General features: G+C 42.1%; 1 protein-coding gene across 1 annotated transcript in view; it reads right to left on the minus strand.

Moving 5' to 3' along the window:
- Window positions 1-25053, minus strand: part of FAM171A1 (family with sequence similarity 171 member A1) — a 120917-nt gene that overhangs the window by 24039 nt on the left and 71825 nt on the right. Inside the window, exons 4-6 of the mRNA XM_073581927.1 lie at window positions 20283-20441; window positions 17901-18077; window positions 362-478 (exon numbers count right to left, since the gene is read on the minus strand). Of these exons, the coding sequence (XP_073438028.1) occupies window positions 362-478; window positions 17901-18077; window positions 20283-20441 (453 nt within the window). The remainder of the gene's footprint in view (window positions 1-361; window positions 479-17900; window positions 18078-20282; window positions 20442-25053) is intronic.

Below are 25053 nucleotides of genomic sequence, written 5' to 3' on the forward strand. Positions count from 1 at the left end.
ATGGAGCCCCCCGCAGCAGCGCTGCACATTGCGCTGCTGTGGGGGGCTCAGGGAACCATGGAGGGAGCCCCCCTTCCTGCCGATGCTTCCCTTTAACCCCCGGTACACCACGATCGTGCTAGATCGCGGTGTGCAAGGGGTTAACGTGTCGGGGGTGGTCCGTGGCCGCCCCTGACACATTGTGCCGGGTGTCAGCTGTGATGATCAGCTGATCGCGCTAGACGTACTATCCCGTCCATGGGCATAGGGGCCCGGGGCCCATGGACGGGATAGTACGTCTGATGTCAGAAAGGGGTTAAAGAATGTGATAATCTCTTTAATACGAATGATAGGTGTACTTATATATTACCAAACTTCTTACCTGGGTTTGAAGGAGACATGGCTGCAACCCAGTATCCCATCTGTGGAGCAATGTAGGTCCAGGTCAGCTGGTGTCCTTCCTGTTGGATGATCCCGATACTACTTTTTACCCACGTTCCTGTCGATGACAAATATGGAAAAATTAAATATTAAAAACAATTCTAGCAAACTGGAGGATCGTTCACATGTTTTATGCATGGATAACTATTCTGTGCTATGAAAGAACTGCAAAAAAGGATATTGCAGTGCCCTACCGCAACAAAAACCAATACTCAAGATGACCATTGGGTGGGGCTGTTGGGTCAAAAAATTGGAACATGCCCTACAATAAAAGGCAAAAGGGTCCAACCACAGGACAAAACAATGCACCGCAGACAATCATGTCCTATAAAAAGAGCTCTATATAGGATCTCCCAAATCAGCATATCTAGAAGATATGCAGTATAGGAGACATTTTCTAGTCTAGACTTTGCATTTTAACAAGTTCCTATAAGACGGAGTTCAGATTAGCATGTCTTCGGTCTGTATGCATGACCAACAGCACAATGCATGGCAATAGCACGTTTTCATTTACACCCATGAAGGCAAAAGGAGGGGAAAACAAAAAAAAAACAAAAAAAAAAAAACATTCACCGCATGCTGTTGTCCAGTTTAATTTACGCACAAAGCTCAAGTATAAAAGTGCGAATTATCCTCTTTTTATGCCATTCAAAAATAAAAATAATATTTTGTTTTGCTGCATCCATAAAAGTCCGATTTATCAAAATATAAAATTTGACCTATATAAAAAGGTAAATGCTGTTAAGAAAAACCCAAAACGCCAGAATTGACTTTTATCATAAATAATAGCATTGACCTACAGAATCAGGATGCCGGGTCATTTTTATCGCGCAATGAACGCTGTAAAGCTAAACCCACAAAAAACAATGACAGAATTGTTATTCCCCCCCCCCCCCACATTATGTGAGAACGTAAATTTTATCATTGAAAAACTCTTCACGCAAAAAACAAGTCCTCGTAAGGATAGGTTGACGGAAAAAAAAAAAAGAAAAAAAAAAGTCATGGTTATGACTCTTGGAAGAAGGAGAGGAAAACAAAACAAAATGGTTCGTCTCCATAAGGCGTTAAGCCTATAAACATGGTAGCATCGCACAAAAGATGGAGGCGGCCTATAGGGAAACTGTGTAACAGTACGAGTATCAGAGTTGTCCATAGCAACCAATCAGAGATCAGCTTTCATATTTTAAACTGCTCTGATAGAGTAAAAGCCAAGATCTGATTGGTTGCTATAGGCAACTAATACAGTTTTAGGCCTCCATTCGTGTTTGATATTGTATATGTTGACCACTAGTGTAAAGAACTACACATGGTACAGTCCTTCTTACCAAAATGGTACCTTTAAGTTGCTGGGCCCCAATGCTAAATAGGGCCCCTTCACACACCATAGCTCGCGTGCGATTGCTATCTATGTCGCTGCTCCGCAGGAGGCCTCAGGGCCTGTCTTTTCCTGACTGGATTTTTAGCAGATGCTTAATCCGCGCCATTAATGAGGGCATCTTTGTGCCGGTCAGAGCCTCGTAACCTACTTGTGCTTGACAGGGAACGTCGCAGACACAAGATTCAATGGCCACGTAGATGACAGGGCCGGATAAACAACAGGGAATATGGCAGCAAGGCATCACAGGGCTTCTCTGTCTGCCTCTCGTTTTCAGCACCTCCTCTTTCAGATCTACTGGATAACAACGCGAGAGCAAATTGCTCAAAAGGGAACTTAAAATTTGGGCAAATGTTGGACCAATAATTCAGAATATATGGTAACTCAGCACCACTTGGGTCCAAGTGATGTGAGATCAAACCAACCAAAAATCAAAAAACAGCTGCCTATGGGAACAAAGACAAAAAAACAGAAATTGGTACTCTCACTGTGAACAGAAAAGACCCAATTTAAGTAGCTGTATTTTGAAATAATCTTAAAAAAAAAAAAAATAACCCTTGCATTAATTTTTAGATTATCAAATTCCAGATTGAAAAGGAACCAAACTTAATCTATTAAAATTGTGAGACTGCAGAAAAGCAAGATCAATATTGCAAGATCATTTGCATAAGCAAAAATAAGAAAATTACTATTGTTAGAGGATATAAAAAATAAATACAGAATATATGTACTATATACACACACACTGCTTTAGAAATGGCTTTATAACCTTTTCTAGACTGATAGATCTTAATTACTTTGTTTCTCTCCTTTGTTCCAGAATTTCTTTGGATGGCGGCATGAGCTCTAGGTTTTGAGGGTCTTTTGGTCTACTTCACTTTGTCAGGCGGGTCCTATTTAAGTGACTTCTTGATTGAGAAGAGGTGTAGCATTAATCAGACCAATGTTAAAACATTAAATGGAGGAAGGGGGGGCAGCAATCACTTTTTCACACAGGGCCCTGTAGGTTTGGATTTCTTTTTCCCTAAATAATAAAGACCTTCATTTGTAAACTGCATTTTGTGATTATTTGTGTTATCACATACATACGTTAGAAACTTAGCAAAACTATGAATATCCAATTTTTCAGTGGTTTTCTCACTTAAGGGAGTATTACACTATATTTTATCAAGGTATAGATGTAAACCAATGCTGGGACCCCCACAGATTGCCAGAATGGGGTACCCTTATCTGTTCCCATAGGGAATGAGTGGAGCTACACTTCTGCTCCAATTTAACAGGGAGAAAGTACCCAGCTTTGGTTTTGACTGGGGGTCTCAGCGGTTGGATCCCACCGATCTCAAAGTTACCACTAGACATGAGCAAATTATTGCAAAGCGAAATACACATACTCCAAAATTTGAATTTTTTGCGTTTCGATTCACATGAATCCAGCAAAATTAAAGGATTTGGCCGAAAGTGATCTAAAAAGTGTGTGGCAAGCAATATTCATGATTGGAGCAATGCAGACTGTATCACTGTAGGAGACATTTTTATTTGTCCCACTTTATAAAACCCTGTTACATGACATTATGACCCTTTACATAGTGCTGGTCTGATACACCGCAGTGCCAACTTCCTCAATGAACAGTCGATGAGGGTATAAGAAGCCCCCAGTAATTGGGAATACTTAATCATCCTTAACGTGGTAAACGCTCGCTTAGACATGACAACTGCTCCTTTTAACCATCCCTGGGCACCATCTGACATCCCAGCATTGTCATGTTAATATTCATTCATGTGTCAGATGAAACAAGAATTTGCAAATCACCTGCAAATCCTAGCAGGAAAACAAAAATGGGGGGGGGGGGGGGGGAGCGCGATGTGAAATATTTGCATTTTGTGCAATGTTAGCCGTACGCCAGATGTTCATTTTTCACTTAAAATTTTTTTTTTCCCCCCCTTTCTTTTCTTTGAGATCTCAGGACCGTAAAAGACTTTGTAGTGCAAATGAGAGAAGGAATCAGCTAAAATCCGGCTTTCCACCACGAAGACATTTGTGTGATGAGCACTGATGAATATTTAATTAGAATTGATATTTTATTCTGTACAAAATGCTTAACAACAAAAATCTGCCCATTACTCTGATTTTACCACTGAATCAGCAAAATACAGACACAACGAGGCTCAAATGAAATATTAACCTATTAATATCAAAAGCTACATTTTTGGGCAAAATTCCATTTTATTTTTCTACATCGGAGTGCTTGAAACGTCATGTAAAATTTATATAATATTTTAGAATATATATACACATACATACACACATATACATACATACAGTGGGGCAAAAAAGTATTTAGTCAGTCAGCAATAGTGTAAGTTCCACCACTTAAAAAGATGAGAGGCATCTGTAATTTACATCATAGGTAGACCTCAACTATGGGAGACAAACTGAGAAAAAAAAAATCCAGAAAATCACATTGTCTGTTTTTTTTTCATTTTATTTGTATATTATGGTGGAAAATAAGTATTTGGTCAGAAACAAGCAATCAAGATTTCTGGCTCTCACAGACCTGTAACTTCTTCTTTAAGAGTCTCCTCTTTCCTCCACTCATTACCTGTAGTAATGGCACCTGTTTAAACTTGTTATCAGTATAAAAAGACACCTGTGCACACCCTCAAACAGTCTGACTCCAAACTCCACTATGGTGAAGACCAAAGAGCTGTCAAAGGACACCAGAAACAAAATTGTAGCCTTGCACCAGGCTGGGAAGACTGAATCTGCAATAACCAACCAGCTTGGAGTGAAGAAATCAACTGTGGGAGCAATAATTAGAAAATGGAAGACATACAAGACCACTGATAATCTCCCTCGATCTGGTGCTCCACGCAAAATCCCACCCCGTGGGGTCAGAATGATCACAAGAACGGTGAGCAAAAATCCCAGAACCACGCGGGGGGACCTAGTGAATGAACTGCAGAGAGCTGGGACCAATGTAACAAGGCCTACCATAAGTAACACACTACGCCACCATGGACTCAGATCCTGCAGTGCCAGACGTGTCCCACTGCTTAAGCCTGTACATGTCCGGGCCCGTCTGAAGTTTGCTAGAGAGCATTTGGATGATCCAGAGGTGTTTTGGGAGAATGTCCTATGGTCTGATGAAACCAAACTGGAACTGTTTGGTAGAAACACAACTTGTCGTGTTTGGAGGAAAAAGAATACTGAGTTGCATCCATCAAACACCATACCTACTGTAAAGCATGGTGGTGGAAACATCATGCTTTGGGGCTGTTTCTCTGCAAAGGGGCCAGGACGACTGATCCGGATACATGAAAGAATGAATGGGGCCATGTATCGTGAGATTTTGAGTGCAAACCTCCTTCCATCAGCAAGGGCATTGAAGATGAAACGTGGCTGGGTCTTTCAACATGACAATGATCCAAAGCACACCGCCAGGGCAACGAAGGAGTGGCTTCGTAAGAAGCATTTCAAGGTCCTGGAGTGGCCTAGCCAGTCTCCAGATCTCAACCCTATAGAAAACCTTTGGAGGGAGTTGAAAGTCCGTGTTGCCAAGCGAAAAGCCAAAAACATCACTGCTCTAGAGGAGATCTGCATGGAGGAATGGGCCAACATACCAACAACAGTGTGTGGCAACCTTGTGAAGACTTACAGAAAACGTTTGACCTCTGTCATTGCCAACAAAGGATATATCACAAAGTATTGAGATGAAATTTTGTTTCTGACCAAATACTTATTTTCCACCATAATATGCAAATAAAATGAAAAAAAAAAAAACAGACAATGTGATTTTCTGGATTTTTTTTTCTCAGTTTGTCTCCCATAGTTGAGGTCTGCCTATGATGTAAATTACAGACGCCTCTCATCTTTTTAAGTGGTGGAACTTGCACTATTGCTGACTGACTAAATACTTTTTTTCCCCACTGTATGTATGTATGTATGTATGTATGTATGTATGTATGTATGTATGTATATATATATATATATATATATATATATATATATATATATATATATATATATATATATATATATATATATATATATTTTTTTTTTTTTTTTTTTTTTTTTGCAGAATGGTATAAGCACCTTTAGGATACTTTAGTGTTTTTCTTTTTTTTTTTTAAATCAAGGCAAAATAAAAAAAAAAAAAAAAGCTAACACCCCACCCATTAAGATTAATAATTAACAATTTTGTCTTTTTAGCATTGTAAAGTTCTGACTTTTTGTTATGCATTTCATTACCTTACTTTGCTTCCTTTTTTCTCAAACACTATGCTGCAGTGATGTTTGAGTGCATACTTCAAGCTCCTTTAGAAGCGGCTTTCAACTGCTGCATGGCAAAGATGTATACAATATATTCAAAGACTGGGAAGTACCTTGTCTGAGCACAAGGGAGCCAAGTAGCAATGCTCAGGCAGGGAAAGCTCAAAAGCCCAGTATACAGTTTGAACATAATGTATTGATCTTGCCGAGCAGAAGATGAAAGTAGCTTCTAAAAGGAGCATAAACTGAGCATTAAAAGAAGCGCACAGTGTTTGGGAGAGAATAAAGAAATAGTTACGCCTATGTCTGGCACAGGTGGTAAGCGCCGCCCTACTTACCGCGTGTACCGCTTTGCTCCTCCCAGTGTCTGAGCTGCTTCATGCATCATCTCCAGTTCTGCTATATGTCTTGCTGAGGGAGAGCCTCCACCTGGTTATAGGGAGGCACGGCCAGGCCTTGTAGGAACTTGTAGCCACTGATTCCTCCATTGATTAGCTTCCCTGACCAATCCCTTGCCAGCAGGTGGTATTTTCTTGCCAGGCAGGTCCTCCCTCCGACTTTACCTGAGCTTAGCATCTGATGCAGATAGTAACTTGTGCTCTGGCAAGGTGTTTTGCTCCTTTTATCCTGTTAGCAACTTGGCTGGTCTTCCCGTTTTGTCTGATCGCTCCACTCCTGATCTCCGCTACATATTTTCAATCTGTGCTGCCTGCCCAGACTTCGGACCACCTGACTATGCTTCAGTCTTCGCCCTCCGCATTCCTGCCTTGACACATCTGTCAGCTGCTGCAGATCTGGGGACTGCGCTGGAGCGGTCCAAGCCTATCCTCACCATCAGAGGCTATAGTGAAATCTTGGTAGTCACTTATTCACGACCCTTCAAAGTTAGCCTGGCCAGTGGCGCAGTGGGTCCACACCCACCAGAGTCACAGTAATTACCATATATTTTAAAAATTCATGCTCTCACTTAAAATGACTGAACATTTTATTACAATCGTATCATGAAATCTCATAATATTTTATAATAATGGTGACATATACATCAACTTAATAAAATAAAGAATATATCTACTTAATTAATATTTTAATTAAAGGGTAAGGGCTCCCTGTGACACCGTGAACAGTTCACAGATCAGCCAAATTGGTAGTCTGTTCTGGCGACCTGCAATGGCTCTTTCACATTTGATGGAAAAGCGCAAGTTTAAGCCGAGGTCGGTGAGCCGTCCTTTATGACGGATCTTGAAAAACAAATGTGAGCATCTCCTTTTTACGTGTCAACTTGCATATATCTGGGATATCAAAACCCGTCTATATGCCACGTAAGGCCAAATTCAGACGTCTCTGTATCATGGTCTGAGGATGGACCGTGATTTCCGGAAGGACCATTGGTCTTTGGTCAGCCCGATACGCTTACATGAGGCCGCTGAGTTCGGTCAGGAGACCCTCGGTCACAGTCCTAAATTTAGACGTCTCTATAGCATTGTCCATGTACAGTCTAAAAAGAGATAGATGAGAGAGAAGAGGTGTCCCCTCTTCAGGATCCCCCTACATAGGCCAGGGTGGAGCGCCTTAGGGACTAGCTCTCTATTAAAAAGGGCCATCTTTCGGAAGCCAGCATTCGGAAATAGTAAAACACATTTGTTACGATGACGTAACATATCTGGATATTTCTTGTTGTTGTCTTGTTACTATGAGTAAATACACCTTTATTCTTTCCATCAGCAAATAAAAGTGATTCGAATCCAACAACTTTGCCATCCCTCTTGTTTTCGGCACCCCTCCACCGTGGGTTTCACATGGTGACAGACAATAAGGCAAAGGCTAACGTACCCGCCCGGTTAATTACAGTACTTGTCATTTTGCATGCATTCACTTACACTCTGGGTACACACTACCCAAATCTCAGTTTATAACCCCATGTCAAGTAATTATTCAGAAGGTTGACAAGCAGTCACGTCTTGTAAAGGGCTAATTGGATGTAAGAAGCAGAAGACATGGGCTCAAAAGATCCTGATGGGGAGGGAACCAGATGTCATCTACAAAGAGCATATCTTCAGCTGAAAATGACCAATGCAGAGCAAAGGGGGGCAAGAAAAAATGCTCAATGATATATGCCATTAAAGGGGGTTTTCCGGCACCCTCTACATACGTATTGAGAGATGCTGATGATGTTGCATCGGCAGGAGCTTGCCAGGAGGAATAATCGGTAGGTATCGCGCACCCTGCCGACTGTATTCCAAATAAATAGGTGAGGTGCACAATGGCTTTCAGCACCACAGATGCATTGGAGAACCCCTTTAAAACAACCCTTTGGCCATGTCCATGTCCACACAGAATGGATTTGTCATATGCAAATTCAAGTTTTCGCTGTGGGTTGGCCAGGGTATCTTCATTTCAGCCAAGTCCCACTGTAATTCAAAAAGGAGCTTATCAGAAGCTTTTTTGGTCAGAATAGTTGGCGACTGAATGAGATGTAAAATGTTAAATACCTCATTCACACGCACCGCAAGTGGAGAAGTGGCATACTTATGGAGTATAGAGTGGAAAGAGTATGTGTACCACAAATTACAAAGAAAAGGTTTAAAAACCGTACCCACAGACAAGTCCCCCATAACAGAATGCCCCCATAATACTGTCAGAATGCTATGATGACCAGTGACCTATACAAAGATAGCTGCTCATCTAGATGAAAAGTCAGGGTGCCCCCGCAGGATCAGTTACTGCACCTCACCGCTAAACACATTCACACTCCAGCAAGTGATATGTGAATGTCAAGCACCCTGCCACTCATGATTCTGTATTGACAAGAATGACAGAATTAACAATTCATCACATTTGACCCACTCATACATTAAAAGCCTTTGAAGACGACACATCGGGAATGTCCGGACTAAACCTGCAGCCCTAACTTACATAGCGGCAAATGTGACATCTGTTCTCTGCTTTAATGAGCTGAGTGGGAATTGAGTAAATGTACAGGATTAGCATATTGGCAAAATGAGCACTGACAGCTGAAGAACAAAATCTGCAAAAATACTGAAGGGTCCTAATGATGTGTGATAAATAAAAAGCGTAAAAAAAAAGCACTCCGACCCCACTAAGCGTGGATGCCGATACATTTGGAAAAAAACCTTTTTACAACCCCCTTAAAGAGGCAGTGGAAAAAATTAAAAATCACAACATATTAAGAATAAATAAGAAAAAAAAAAAAAAAAGAAAGAAAAGAATATATACCGTATATTATATATACACACACACACACACACACACACACACACATACATACACATATACACATGCGTACCTCATACCGCCCCCACACCTGGATGGGAGGTATAAGTCACCGAGGTGGCTAGTCTCGGTGGAGCAATTCACAGAACTTAGGTTCCGGCAACAGAATGTTGCTGAGAAGTTTTTAATTGGATCGAGCTTTGGGTCCAGGCTTTAGGAGTGATCAGAAAAGCTTGGGTGGGAATGGTCGCTCCCAAATCTCCAGTCCAAGCTTTCCAGGTGCTTTATAAGGTAACTGAGCAGACTCAGAGCAGTCTGTGTGTAGGAGGAGAAAAGGACCTCGCTGTGCTAGTCAATCTCTACCAGTGGGAGAGAGAGTTGGCTTTATTCTAAATGGGTGAGCCGGTATCTGCTATGTGAATTGTTTTGTTTATTTTGTCACACCTTTGTGCCGAGAAAAGGATGTTTTTATTTCTAAGCCGTGATCGTTTATTGACTTTAAGCTGCTCACTGTTTGAACACGAACGGGATCCCTGTGTGTACTCTACCGGCAGCCAAAGAGTGTGAATCCCTACAGCATATATAGTTTAGATTTTTAGGCTTAATGTCCATAAAGAGATATATTAGATCAAAAAAGCATCTTCAGTGTATGACGAAAAGGTGGGTAACTACTCCAGCTATTACTTGCCATTTCGGAAGAAAGCCATTAGCTGCCTGTGAACAAGTCCAAAGTGTTTCAGACCTCTGCTGGGGAATGACTGATTATCGTTTAACCAAATAGGAGCATAAGAATAGCTTTGTCCTACTGTGAACAAGGCAAAGGGGGGAGGCTCCTGCTGCAGCTAGTTGTTTTACCGCCAATAAAGGTGAAGGAAAAACGAGACGTGGCTGAACTTCTGGGACGATAAAACATGACCCCCAAAATATATCTGAAAAATCCTCTCAAATTGTGATATCAATAAAACAGAATTCACTGCAACACCTTCTCTACCGTTATCTAAGCATGATATTAGAAGCCGATGAGAACCAATTATCAGGAGGTTTTTGCCATGTAACCCGAGAGTAGCATGATGTAGGGCCAGAGCCTGATTCCCAGGGATGTGCCACTTATTAGGCTATGTGCACACGCTGCGGATTCACCTGCGGGTTTTTCCGCGCGGATCCGTAGGTAAAACTGCAGGTAAAGTGACCTGTGGTTTTGCCTGTGGTTTTGCCCTGCGGTTTCACACCTCTACTATATTAAAGGTGTGAAACCGCTGCGGAATCCGCACAAAGAATTGACATGCTGCAGTTTATAAACCGCAGCGTGAGCACAGCGGATTTGAAATGCCATAGGCTAACATGGTACTGTACCATGTCTGCGGAACTGCTGCGTTTCCGCAGGACCAAAAACGCTGCGGAAACAAAGCAGAATCCGCAACGTGTGCACATAGCCTTAAACTGCTTGGTGAGGTATTGAAAGAATTCCCGTTTTCGCTGCCGAAGATGTAGCAGAGCTCAGAATGCCGAGCCGTATATAACTCTGCCCACACCAGTCTGGCAGCTTGCTCTGTACGCTATTAATTGTCAACAAGCTGCCAATCAGTGGGGGGAAGGCAGGGTTACACAGATTAGCCTGACTTCCCTGCAGGTAGTGATAATATCCTGCTGATAAAACACTGATTGTATTGAAACCACTGCACACAGCCTAATAAGCGACACATCCCTGAAATTAGGCTCTCTGTTCCTACCTCATACTGCTGTCAGACTATGTAGCAAAAAAACGTTTTCAGATTCCATTTAATTCAGCCATCTAGAGCTTGTACTACAAGACAACACCCCCTTACCCACCTTGGACTAAAAACTTCACTTGTGTGAACATATTGGTGGTTGTGCAAGGTTGGAAAAAGTTTTCATGTTTCTTTGCTAAAATTTTCATTAAAAAGTGCATTAAAGATAAACTGAAGATGTTGCGGACTATTATGTTTTATTGAGATCCTGGGACCCACAGAATTAATTTTAATATTTGCTCTATTTGTAAAATGGGACAAAATAGTATTTGTGTAATTTGTACTAAAAGGAACACTGTCCATAAAGTCTTGAAAGTCTTTCACTTTTAAACGGTTGTTTTCAAGTTGCCAAAATACAAGAGTACCTATTCCCTCCCTATTCCTAGCTATATACAGTAACTTCCTCTGCTATGTCTCTAAAATTGCAACTCTAAATACAAGTTTTAGTGTTTATTCTGGAGCATTGCCCTTTAAAAAAAAAAAAAAAATCCCCCATCCAGAGCCATTTTTGGCTCTTCTTCACTGCTCTGCTCCATAAGAACATAATTCCCTAATTTTTTTTTTTTTATGGTTGCAGAAATTTGCTTTCACAGAGTAATGAGTGAATGCGGTTGAGCTGCAGTACCGCACACGACCAGGCGTGGCGCTGTTTTCAAACCAAAGCAGTCCTGTTTTCAGAAGTGTGTACTAGCGCTTTAATTCAGGTTACCATTTTCCATCTGCTCGCATTATTTTATCCTATACCTTAATCATCAGATTATTCCGAGGTGTTTGCCTGATCTGAGTTAATGTCCCTTAATCATCTTATAAAATCCAAGCTTTACTGAGCTAAAGGGGTTTTTAAAGTGAATCCAATTAGGCTCCTGGAAATTAAGGTTTGGAAAAATAAATAAGAAAGCCATGGCAAGCTTTCTTATAAAAACAGCGCTACACTCGCCTACAGGCTGTTGCCGGTATTGCAGCTCATTCAATCACATGATTGCTGGGGGGTATGGGAAAACTTTACATTAGCAGCAATGGATGCTAAGCGGAGTGGGTCAGCCATTTGTCCATATAATAGGCCTGGCTACAGAAACTTGTAAAAAGGGGGAAGAAAAAGGAAAAAAAAAAAAAAAAAAAAGAAAGCGGCCCACTGCAGACTTACAACAAAGCCCGGGTTTGTCTACAACTAAAAATGCAAGAAGTTCCTGAAAAAAAAAAAAAGAAATGACTCCCAAAGTGCCCATAAAGGTTACAGATTAGTTTCCTGTAAGCGGCTCGCTAACCCTAGTCTTTATTTTCACTTTTTGTAAATGAGTCTGCTCATAGACTTTACTGGTGTTCGGAGAGTCCCCGGAGGTCGGCACTACTCACCAGCACTAAAGCGGGCCGTATGCATCACATAAATGGCAGCCAAAAGATTTTTTCAACTTGGACATGCAATAATGGTATGACGGGTGGGTGTCTGACCTCTGAGGATCCCCCTAGATGCCAAGAACCAAAAAGGATTTTGGTTACTTTGACATTTCATTTGTAAAAAGAGAATAAACCGAAACCTGCCGTCCTTGGAATGGGTGGGGTTCTAGCAGTCGAGCCGCTACTAATGTATCTATAGATGGCATTACGTAATGCGCAGTGTTATACAACCGTCGACAGCTAAACGTGATAAAAATCGTTTAATAGCCACGTCACACAAGCAGACTGCACTTCATATGTGCAGCAAAACAGTCGGTAAGGGATCATTCAGTGCCACCGTTCTCGGCAGCACAGGTCCTGCTTACACAGGACAATGTGCTGCCGAAAATAACGATCTTTCGTGCAAACCAAAAGATCATTTGCTCGTTTGTCAAGCGATCGGTAGCCTGTTTACATCAAGGATGGGTGTAAATGCAGCTTTAGGCCCCATTCACACAGCAGAATTTCACATTATAAGTTTTATTCTTTTCTTCTGTCTAGATAAAACATGAACCCATTAGTGCCTATGAGCCTTTTACCATGCCCATATATTTTTTTCCAGACCATCGATACAAACATTTTAAAAATAAATAAAGCCAAGACATGTCCAATTTTGATCACGATCAAATTCTCCCACCGTGACCCAGAGAATGTCCAAAATAAATATTACAGGCTAGATACGGTATAACAGAAGGACTGAATTGGCAGAAAGACGGGATTTCTCATATGGAAGCGGAGTGACCAGGTCATTGTCTCCTTGTGTAGTCAGCAAAAAAACACTTCCCGATCTCATTACTGCGGCGGCAGCATGAAGAGGTCTATTCATTTCCTCCTTACATGGGGACAGCTTATCAGAGCTGCTTAACAGTCAGCAGTGACCTAAATCCAGTAGCTGTACTAGCCCTCGTAATGGTCACCTCTGAAGGACAGGAAAACAAGGCAACACCGGCAGTCATTAACCTACATGTTGGTTTTCGGTTGCCTAAACTTTACATTTCTCAACCAGTGCATTAATGTGTTGTACAATCCCTCATACCCAGATGAACATTTTCGTCCCAGGGCCATTATGTATAGCCGTTAATGACGTAGACAATTTGGTTAATCGTCAATATATCCATCCAATTTTTATGGGATTTACTACCTAGTGTGTATCTGTCACATGCTGCAAACAGGAATCAGATGAGCTGGACGGCAACCTACGGCGTTCCTAACGTATTCATAGAGATAAAAGGGTTCCATCGGTGACTGACATTCATCACGCTCAAAAACTGGGGCAGTCGAGGAAGAGGTCTTCTAGAATACAAACTATATGGGTAAAAGTAATGGAATAGAAGCTCTTCAGACTTTCAATTGCAAAACCAATAGGGAGTTTGATTCCTCTTTTCACCAGAAACAGCTTCCACAAGATTCGTACAAGACCCGGGCTCACAATTTCCTTCTAGTTCACCACAAAGTGTTGGATGGGGGTGAGGTCTGAGATATGGGCAGCCTCAAGTTCTTCCACATTCAACTCCCCAAACCATTTCTTTACAGATTTTGTTCACTGGGGTACAGTGACCGGGAACAGAAAAAGGCCTTCCCAAAACATTCCCACCAAATTGGAAGCTGCAATTGTCCTACATGTCTGGTGCTTAAGCATTAAGAATTCCCTTCACCAAAACTAAGGTGCTGAAACTGATCCTTGGAAAACATCCTCCTCCACCAAACCACACCGGGCACAATGCAGTCAGGTGGGTAATGTCCTCCTGGAATCACTAAACCCAGACTCGTTCATAAGACGCCAGATGGAGAAGTGTGATCTGCACAGAACACGCTTCCTCCAGAGTCCAATAGCGGCAGCTTTACACCAGTCTATCAGACGATCAGCGTTGTGCTGGGTGATGTATGGCTGCATGTAGCTGATAGGCCATGAAGCTCCCGGAGGGGGCGAAGTTTGTGCAGATGTTAATACCAGAGGAGGTCTGGATTCTGCAGTTATGAAATCAGCAGAGTGTTGGTGACTTTTCTGCCCTCTGCTCCACAGCACTTGGCCCACCGCTCTAACGTTACGGGGTCTCCACTTCGTGGCAGAGTTGCAGCAGTTTTTCACTTAATATCTTACAGGTGATGGGGGAAGATTTTGGAGGGAAGACATGTCATGAAGGGACTTGTGACACCGGTATCAGGACCGCGCTGTTATCAGTGAGTTTCACACCACCAGCCGTTCTGTCACATGTTGGTAAAGGCAGACGTCATGGCGGGGGGGCCTGATGTTATACACATGAGCCAATGGAGCTAAATGAAAAAACGTAATACATTTTGCTCATATAGTGTTTGTCTACGTCAGCATCAGGAGCCACACATGGTCTGCATGGAGGAGTCCTCATGGGACATCAATATGCACCATGGGATGGAGCGCAGACCCTTGATGTGTAGTAGTCAAATGTCTCCTGCTAAACACTGCCACATATCAAAGTCGTGATAATCGGGAATGAGGATATATAACCGTATAAAAAGTCTTTAACAAAAATTCCACTTGTTTGATATTGGGGGAAGGAAGTCGCCAGGAACTTGTTCTCCATCGTAAGCTTCATCTGGTTTGCTAAGTAAACATTTTGCTACTACAAAAAGGAGAGTCCTTTGTGGAACACAATCTGACTGATAAAATGAACACACAGAACTTGTATTAACAAAACACCTTAATCACATATGTATCCGGCCACGACTTGGTCAATGTCATGGCTTCTCCAGGATAAACAAAAAACACAAAAAACTGGCCAAATACAGGATTAAAACTGGCTGATCAGAAAAAGGAACCCAGCAAACATAAGGGTATGTGCACACGCAGTGAAATCTGCTGCGTTTCCGCAGCGGTTTTGGCTCTGTGGAAACGCAGCAGATTCTGCTGCCTTGTACAGTACCTTTATTTCCAATGGAAAAAAAAAACCGCAGTGCACATGCTGCAGATTTTTCCGCGCGGTTTTGCTGCGGGTTACAATTCGCAGCATGTCAATTGTTTGGTGCAGAAACGCTGCAGTTTTACACCTCATCCATTATGAGGTGTAAAACCGCAGGCAAAACCGCAGATAAACCGCAGGACTTTTGTCCTGCGGATTTACCTGCGGTTTTCTCTCCAAAACCTGCACACCCAAAAAACTACGTGTGCACATAGCCTAAGCATACTGCCATTTTTTAAAAACTTAAGGCCCCGTCACACACAGCGATCTCGCTAGAGAGATCGCTGATTTTGTGATGCCACAGCGATCTCGCCAGCGAGTTCGCTGTGTGTGACGGGGATCAGCGACCGCCCCCTCCCCCGCCGGGTATCGCTGATCATGCATCGTCCTGGGCCATTTTTCGATCGCTGGTCTCCCGCTGGCCAGCGCGCATCGCTGCGTGTGGCAGCGGAGCCAACGATCAGCGAGGCTCCCAGCGCTCTAAGCAGGCGCTGGGAGCTGGTATCCAAGGTAAATATCGGGTTACTAAGCGTCGCGCATCACTTAGTTACCCGATGTGTACCTTAAAAACCTTCGTGCTGGCAGCTCCCGGCGCGAGCATGCAGGTTTCTAAGGTACACATCGGGTAACTAAGTGATGCGCACCGCTTAGTAACCCGATGTTTACCTTGGATACCAGAGTCCTTGCTGGTGCTGATCACTGGTGAAGCTGCCTGTTTGGCAGCTCACCAGCGATCATGTAGCGATGCACCAGCGATCCTGACAAGGTCGTATCGTTGTCGGGATCACTGGTGCATCTTTGTGTGTGACGGGGCCTTTAGAATCACAGAGCATGGACTCTGTGCAGATGAGCCATGAATGATGCAGCTGTATGAAGCTCTGGAGTACAGTTACAGGCTGCAACTCTGAGTCAGAACCACATACAGTGGCATGTAAAAGTTTGGGCACCCCTGGTCAAAATTACTGTTATTGTGAACAGTTACGCAAGTTGAAGATGAAATGATCTCTAAAAAGGTCTAGTGTTAAAGATGACACTTCCAGGGAAAAAAAAAAAAAAATACAATAAGATATATACATATATACATTTTAAAAATTATAAAATGCAAAAGTTTGGACACCCTTGGAGATTTGTGTGCTCAGATAAGGTTGATCAAGGTGTTAGACCCTAGTCTGTTAGGGTTATGGCTTGTTCACTATCAGCATTAGGAAAGGCCAGGTGATGAAAATTTACCAGCTTTATAAAAACCCAACCTCATCTAGCCTTGTGTCAAAAAACAGCAGCCATGGGTTCTGCTAAGCAGCTGCTTAGCATTCTGAAAATGATGGAAGACCACAAAGCAGGAGAAGGCTACAATATAGCAAAGAGTTTTCAAGTTGTCCTTTCCTCGGTTTGAAATGTAATTAAGAAATGGCAGCTAACAGGAACAGGTCAAGATAAAGTCAGGAAAACCAAGCAAAATTCCACTGAAAGCTGTTGATAGCATTGCTAGAGAGGCAAATTAGAACTCCCGCTTGACTGCAAAAGACCTTCAGAAAGATTTAGCAGATTCTGGAGTTGTGGTACATTGATCCACTGTACAGAAACACCTGCACAAATATGGCCTTCATGGACGAGTCATCAGAAGAAAATCTCTCCTGTGTCCTCACCATAAAATGCAGCGTAACAAGGATGCAAAAGAACATCTAAACAAGCCTGATGCATTTTGGAAACAAGTCCTGTGGACCGATGAGGTTAAAATAGAACTCTTTAGTCACAATGATCAAAGGTACGTGTGGAGAAAAAAAGGGCACAAAATTTCAGGAAAAGAACATCTCGCGAACCATTAAACATCGGGGTGGATCAATCATGCTTTGGGTTGTGTTGCAGCCAATGGCACGGGGAACATTTCATGGGTAGAGGGAAGAATGGATTCAATGAAATTTCAACAAATCCTTGACGCAAACATATCATCTGAAAAAAGCTGAAGTTGAAAAGAGGATGGCTTCTACAAATGGATGATCCTAAACACATCAAAATCCACAATAGACGACCTCAAAAGGCGCAAGCTGAAGGTTTTACAATGGGCCTCACAGTCCCCTGATCTGATCGTCATTGAAAATCTGTGGCCAGACCTCAAAATAGCAGAGGATGCAAGACACCCAGGAATCTCACAAAACTGGAAGAATTTTCCAAAGGCAGAAAGGATCAAAATCCCTCAAATAAGAATTGAAAGATTACTTAAACTTTTGCCTTGGGTCCATTTTAATTTTTGCAATGTATAAGATGAAAAAGATATATAACTTTAATCTAGGCATTTTAGAGAACATTTCATTTTCAACTTGCCCAAACTTTTACATGCCACTGTAAGTTATGTCCATGTTGATTTTCTTTTTAGACTAACTTCCCCATTAAGTCTTCTACACAGAAACATGCAAAAAACACAAAAACCCCACACATGCACAAAATTATACAGTAAGGCATCTTACCATGGTATTGGTCAAATCTCCACGCGGGCACATGTGCATTATGTTTAAGGTTATTATGGGACGACAGCGGAACAGTCACATAGATCGGACCCTGAACCAATATGTCCGTTTTATCACTGCCAAATAAATGGATGCTGACTGCAGTGACTGGGGTGAGGTCAAAGCGGCTTCTGTTCCCTATGAAAAACATACACATAGCAGAATAATAATAGTAAGCATGACCACACACTTGTGCACAGTATTAAAGTATTAGTGCCAACGTGAAATGTTTGGCGATGGTCCGTCATAGGCAGAAACTGCAGATTAAGCAGGAAAATGGTGACACATCTGGCGCACCTGGAGCGCTTTACCCTGAACCATACATGACACTTCACTTGCCCGTCTTGCCAAGTCTCGTCCAGCCGCACAATATGTCAGCTTCATCACTCATTTACTTTCTTAACCTACTAAACATGCTCATTATTTTGAGCTTGGCTTGGACTTTCTGGCAACTCTGTACTAAGTGCAGCTCTTCCAAGTAGCAATTTCCACATATCCGTCCCCGTGCTCGTAAAATACGCAACCGGAGCGGAATAACACTTTCTAATTTTATTTGGACAGACCAGTCACTTTATTGAAAATATACAAGACATTTCAACAATTTGTTAAAACGATTTTCTGAAATGTAATTTATCTGAAAAATAGGTGTCCCATGTCAACACTTCTTGCACTGAGCTCTACTCTACAAAGTGTAGATCTGGAAGGAGTACAAATTCACACTTACTCATTTGGACGAGGTTGACCAAAAAGAGAATACAGAAAAGTAGTGTTACCATGCCGATAACTCTGGAAATTGGACTAGCGGCATACATAGCAATCACAGGGCCCCACTGAAACAATTCTAATTGCCCCATCAGCCCACCATTGAGTATGACTGGCTCCCATCTGCCCCTACTTAGTATAATGATCTACAGAGGCTCCTCGATCAGTACAAGTGTCCCACTCCATGTGAGTGACCCCTCATTCATTATTATTGCCTGGACATTTCACCTTGCCATATACATTCACAGAAAAACCTCAAAACACTGCTCACCTCACCCTGTTCCCCCAGCACGCTGGTCCAGTCTGTGCAAGGTGCGTATAGAGGCTTCAGCACAGCAGGCGCGATGTAGTGATGTCATTGTGCCTGGAGTGCATAAAGTCTCAGACTCGCACACGCAGGATCAATGGTGCACCCCTTCTGCCTCCCAAGTAATTCCATGTCCACCGACCTTGTGATGTCAGAAGACCAGGCCTGCTCCTTGGTACCTGGCCCGAGCCCAGGGCTGTGGAGTCTGAGCTGAGTTGTGGAGTCAGAGTCCATTTTGGTGGAGACAGAGTCAGTGTCATGGAAATTGAGGAGTCAGAGTTGGAGGTTTGGCTTACTGACATCACAGCCCTTGTATGAGGGAGTCAGAGTCGTGGAGTCTGAGTCAGTGTCATGGATATTGAGTAGTTGGTGGTTTGGCTTACTGACACCACAGCCCTTGTATGAGGGAGTCAGAGTCGTGGAGTCGGAGTCAGTGTCATGGATATTGAGTAGTTGGTGGTTTGGCTTACTGACACCACAGCCCTTGTATGAGGGAGTCAGAGTCGTGGAGTCTGAGTCAGTGTCATGGATATTGAGTAGTTGGTGGTTTGGCTTACTGACACCACAGCCCTTGTATGAGGGAGTCAGAGTCGTGGAGTCGGAGTCAGTGTCATGGATATTGAGTAGTTGGTGGTTTGGCTTACTGACACCACAGCCCTTGTATGAGGGAGTCAGAGTCGTGGAGTCGGAGTCAGTGTCATGGATATTGAGTAGTTGGTGGTTTGGCTTACTGACACCACAGCCCTTGTATGAGGGAGTCAGAGTCGTGGAGTCGGAGTCAGTGTCATGGATATTGAGTAGTTGGTGGTTTGGCTTACTGACTCCACGGCCCTGCTCGAGACGATGTTGGAAAGTCCATGAGAGATCTCCATTTGGCCTCACAATGCCTCAAGCAGTTGGCCCATGCTGCCCCTAGAAACCCACCCCACCTGAACTTGGCTTTCACTAACTGACACTAAACCTAACCAGGAAGTGCACCCCTTTCACCAGCACTAGTGCCCACCCACTGGGATAGTTCTATCCTTAACCATTTCCTATCTTATATACTAATCCTATTATCCATATTCTATATCTGATGCCATCCTATGCTATACTCACATTATGTATCAACACCTTATATACCGTACACCACAATACATTACGTCACATTAGACACGTTACCTTAATAAAACCGCACGACTATTCACACCACGCGTCTGTTGCCTCCAAGGGTAGGATGAGGGTAAGGCAGTCCACATCCCTACATTTAATTAGGAGTTTGGCAGATGTCCTACCTGATGAGTTTCCATCGGTCCCTTGTAAATAAGGAAAACTTTCCACTTCCAAGGAAGTGCTGGCAACAGTCAAAAATGCATTCAGATCTTTATAGGTAGAATTTCCAGGGAGTTCCAGGGCGCTCCTGTCAAAGTGTACCCGAGGCTGCAGGCGAGACCCTGTATGGACCACAAACATGAAATCATCAGGTCAAATAAACTTGGGCAAGATTTCAGCAAAATTAGAGCAGTTCAAAATGGGTTTCCTTAGATGAACATAAAACGCATTTATTTATATTTTTACATCTGATTACTACAGCAAAAAAAAAAAAAAAAAAAAGCGACGATCATTAGCACAAAGCCACAAAAGGCTTTGTTAAATCACGACCAACTTAGATTTGTATAAAGGAGAGGATGCAGCTGTCAAGCCGTGACATTCCTCATTTCAGCCTGCCTTAGTAATCAGATTTTTCTTAAAAAAAAAAAAAAAAAAAAAAAAAAAAAAAAATACATTTAGGTAGGGAATCCTTTCAGTACAAAATATCAATTATCTAATTCTGGCCTCATGTATATAAAACTACTGATTTTAATGTCTAATGATCTGATGAATAGCAGCCATGATACTTCCTGTGTCCATCAATTTATGTCAATTACTCGATGGAAAGAAGTTTCTCCATTACCGCTCCTGCCCAGAATTTACTAATCCATTTGGAAGAGATACAATGAATAATGAAAGTACATTACTTAGAGGCAATGTCTACTCTACAGCATCCTATTTTAAAGGGTAAATGTACTTTCAAGTATCTTTTCAGAAGAAGCTGTCCTGTATGTGTACATGAGGAATTCTTCCACCTTTAGGCATTGTGTCCCTTCTACCTACACTTTACCAGTTTTCCCCTCGGAAGGCTCTATTTGCAATAGCCTCTAAGCTAGAGGGTAAAGACTAGCTGCTAAAATTTCATGCACAGACATGACAGATTCCTGGTGCTTATCCCTCCGTTTGCTCACAGACAGAAGCAGCAGCATGGAGGACATCATACAGCAGTAATGAGCAGTGTAGATGTGAATACAGCTTTCGAGTGAGGTTAGAAACTTGTTAGACAGCTCAGTGTCATCTGTTGGGTGTTGCAATTATGCTAGTTAATGGGGCATTTCCCTGCAGTGTCCTATCGGTGTAGATCATGTCATAATGTGTAGGTACACACCCTAAAGAGAAAGAGAATCGCGGTAATACTCAATTGTCAATGTGTTTTTGACAATGTGGCACATTTCAAGAGGTCTCAAATTTGCTCATTAGATAAAAAAAAAAAAAATATGAATAAGAAAACACTGTGCAAAAAAACAATTGGTAAAGAGGAAAGAAAGCTAAACAGGAATCCGTTCCTTATAAGGATGATATGCACATTATCTGGATAATTGTGACCACGCACATGCTGGTTCAATGGCAAAGGTCAAGTAGTAAAAATATCTTCTTTAATTACCCTATATGTTCATTCAATACTTTCCGTTTTCTTATAAAAGCCTTACAGTAAATATGCCATACTGTATTTGTGTGTTCCAGGGCTTCTTGCACCCGCTAATGGCTCATGCAGTCACCTCTGCTACATGTATGTATCTGCATAGGGATTTAGGCAGGGGTCCCCACAAAAAAAACAAAAACTTTTTGCCCTGGAGTTCCATCAACCTTACTTGGGCTTTCCACAATATGCAGTTTAGATGTTGATGTACCCACTTTGTTTTTTTAAGCAGAAGATGCTAAGAAACCTCTGGAGGGATTTGAAGATTTTTAAAAATTTTGATGGCAGTTTATTTCATATACAAGATATTGGTGGCATCCAAGCGTAAGCGGCCTAAAGGATGGTCAGGTTACTTCTTTAAGGCTGTGTGCACACGCTGCGGATTTTGCTGCGGTTCCGCAGCAGTTTTGGCCGCTGTGGACCTGCAGCAGTTTTTGCTGTGGTGTACAGTACCATGATTCCCTATGGGAATCAAAAACCGCAATGCAGATGGTGCGGAATTTTCCACGCGGATTATCTGCGGTTTTCAATCCGCAGAAAGAATTGACATGTCAATTTTACAAAATCCGAGTGGGTGAATCCGCACCTAATCCGCAGCGTGTGCACACAGCCTTAGCCTCCATAGCTTTTAGCCACAAACTGAAAAAAAGATGTAACATAGGCACAGCAATCTGCTCAAAACTTGGCACTGCTGAGCCAAAAGGCTCCAGTGCACAAGGCAGGAAAAAGAAAACGCTTCAAAACGTCAAGACTGCTTAACAAAATAAAAGAAAGCAAGCATTTCCTTAAAGGGAATCTGTCACCCCTTTTTTCAAATATGAGCTGCCGGCACGGTCATCAGGGGCTTATCTACAGCATTCTGTAATAGCCCCCGATGTAACCTGAAAGATAAAAAAAAAAAAAAAAAAGAATGCTGTAGATAAGCCCCTGATGTCGGTGCCGGCAGCTTATATTTGAAAAAAAAGGGTGACAGATTCCCTTTAAGTGGATTACTCTAGAAAAACAAAAAATTGTGACGCAGAGGAGTCAATCCAAAACATACAATCAGATACACAGTCACGACTTGATTGGTCACCATTGGTTTCTCCCTGTCCCTTGTTTTCCACATTTGCCCCCCCTTCTCTGTAGATTCTAACTCCTAATGGACAGTGTTTTCATCCCATCTGTCACTTAGTTCCATTTAGTTGGACTTGTTTTATAAACCGTGATTTAGACTTGCAATGATTTTTCAATTGTTTTATGCTCTTTTCATTTCATTTTTGCTTTTTTTATTCAATTTATTTTACACACTGTGACCACCCCCATAAGGTCTTAAAAGACCTTTGGGAAGCATTTTAACATAACATTTTTATAATTGCAGATTTCCCCTGTAACAAGGGCTGTTATATTAGCCTCAGTTACAGGGGAATTTCAGCTTACTGCCTGAATAGCAGAGCAGACAGTGTCTTCTAGGACCCAGCAGCTCATGTTCCCTGCCTACACCCTACAATCACAGGGTCCATAGGTGGAAGCAATTACAATACTTTCTAGTCTGTATTTATCGCTCGTTCAGCGCAGTGAATGTAGAGAGCGGGACGGTAAACAAGGTAATAAACTAAAGGGCCTGTCACACTAAGCGATATCGCTAGCAATATCGCTATAACGTCACTGGTTTTTGTGACGTTATAGCGATATTGCTAGCGATATCGCTATGTCTGATACTGGACCGTTTCTCATCGTCAGCTTCCTGCTGGGCTTCCTGCTATGACGACGAGCGACGCGTGGACGTCTTCATCGCCTCGTCTGACACGTAAGTAGCGACCCCCGACCCTGCGATGTCGCTGGTGAGATCTGCCTGTGTGGCAGCTCACTAGCGACCACTTAGCGATGTACCAGCGATCCTGACCGCGTAATATCGCTGGTCGGGATCGCTGGTACATCGCTAAGTGTGACAGTACCTTAAGTCTGCCTTCTCTGTGGGGAGTCTGGCTGTGTCTGCCAGGACGTACAAAGTCTGTGGGCAGTCCAGAAGTCATTATGGCAGTTCTAAATTAATTGAACAAAGCTGGACTAGGTAAAATGTATTACTTTTGCATACAAGAGGCATACAATTATCAGATCCACTTTGCAGTGGATGTGTGGAAATAGCAGCACTAGCACAGCCTGTGGTCCAACTGTACAAATCTCCACAATTTACATCTGGGGAATCAAAACCACAAACCACACTTATGTATGGCCATAAACCAAAAGCAAAGCAAACAAAAATAAAAAAATTAAAAAAAAAGGTAAACTCTTATGCCCGTCACGCTGGTCTTTAGCTTCCAAATGAAATTTTACGAGCGATTCTAATTGAACTCTAGAAATAGATTTCTAGAAGGTTTAAAAAAAAAAAAAAATAAAAAAAAATTACAATAAATACTCATGCAGTGTAGAAGCAGAGAGAATATATATATATATATATATATATATATATATATATATATATATATATATATACACACTATGCGCTGCAACAATATTCCCGGGCAATAAAAAGTGCACAAAAAATAATGCAGCTCTGGGACAGGCTTTTAGCCTGTAAAACACATCAAGATTAAGTAGCAGTCGGGATTCCCAGACGTCTTCTAGTCGTCTCGTCAGAGTGAATACCTTATAACACCCCCTCCATGGTACAGCCGGGCTTTTATTACCGCCGGGCACCAGGCATTTACATGCAGCAAGGATTCTACATGTGGTTCTCATTAACACAAAACTCTATACCATGCCTTCCAGGTCAAGCAGCTACAAAACTTCCCAGGAAATTGGTGCAGGTCAGGATTAGCTGACGCTTTAATTAAAAATGTGCGATTTAGAAAAAAAAAAAAAAAAAAACCTCGCCGATGTAGCATTTCTCATGGGCAATAACGTCAGCATGCCATCAATGGATTTCTCATAAGTCACAACCTTATATTTTGTATATCTTGCTTCAAAAATCTAATTTTTAACACTTGTTTTGAAAATTAAAATTACTAACTGCAGAAGGTGCGCCAAATTTATTAAAATCAACATGGCTCCTGATAAATTGCATTGTCCATTTGCCAGAAAATTAAATCCACGCCAAAAATGAACAGAGGTAGATTTCAGGCACAAGCAAGAATCACCACGACATCTTAAATGTCTACAACTGGAATCTGAGGTCACATCATACAATTGTGAACAGATATCGGATCAAAGAATTCTTCTGTTATTCATCCTTGTATTTGTCCATTTACCGTATTCTAGAGTGGATTGGATTTCAAAATTTGCATCAAAAACAC

Source organism: Dendrobates tinctorius, unplaced genomic scaffold (genome assembly GCF_039654945.1).
Source record: "Dendrobates tinctorius isolate UK_male_01 unplaced genomic scaffold, ASM3965494v1 ptg000070l, whole genome shotgun sequence".
Lineage (NCBI taxonomy): Eukaryota > Metazoa > Chordata > Amphibia > Anura > Dendrobatidae > Dendrobates > Dendrobates tinctorius.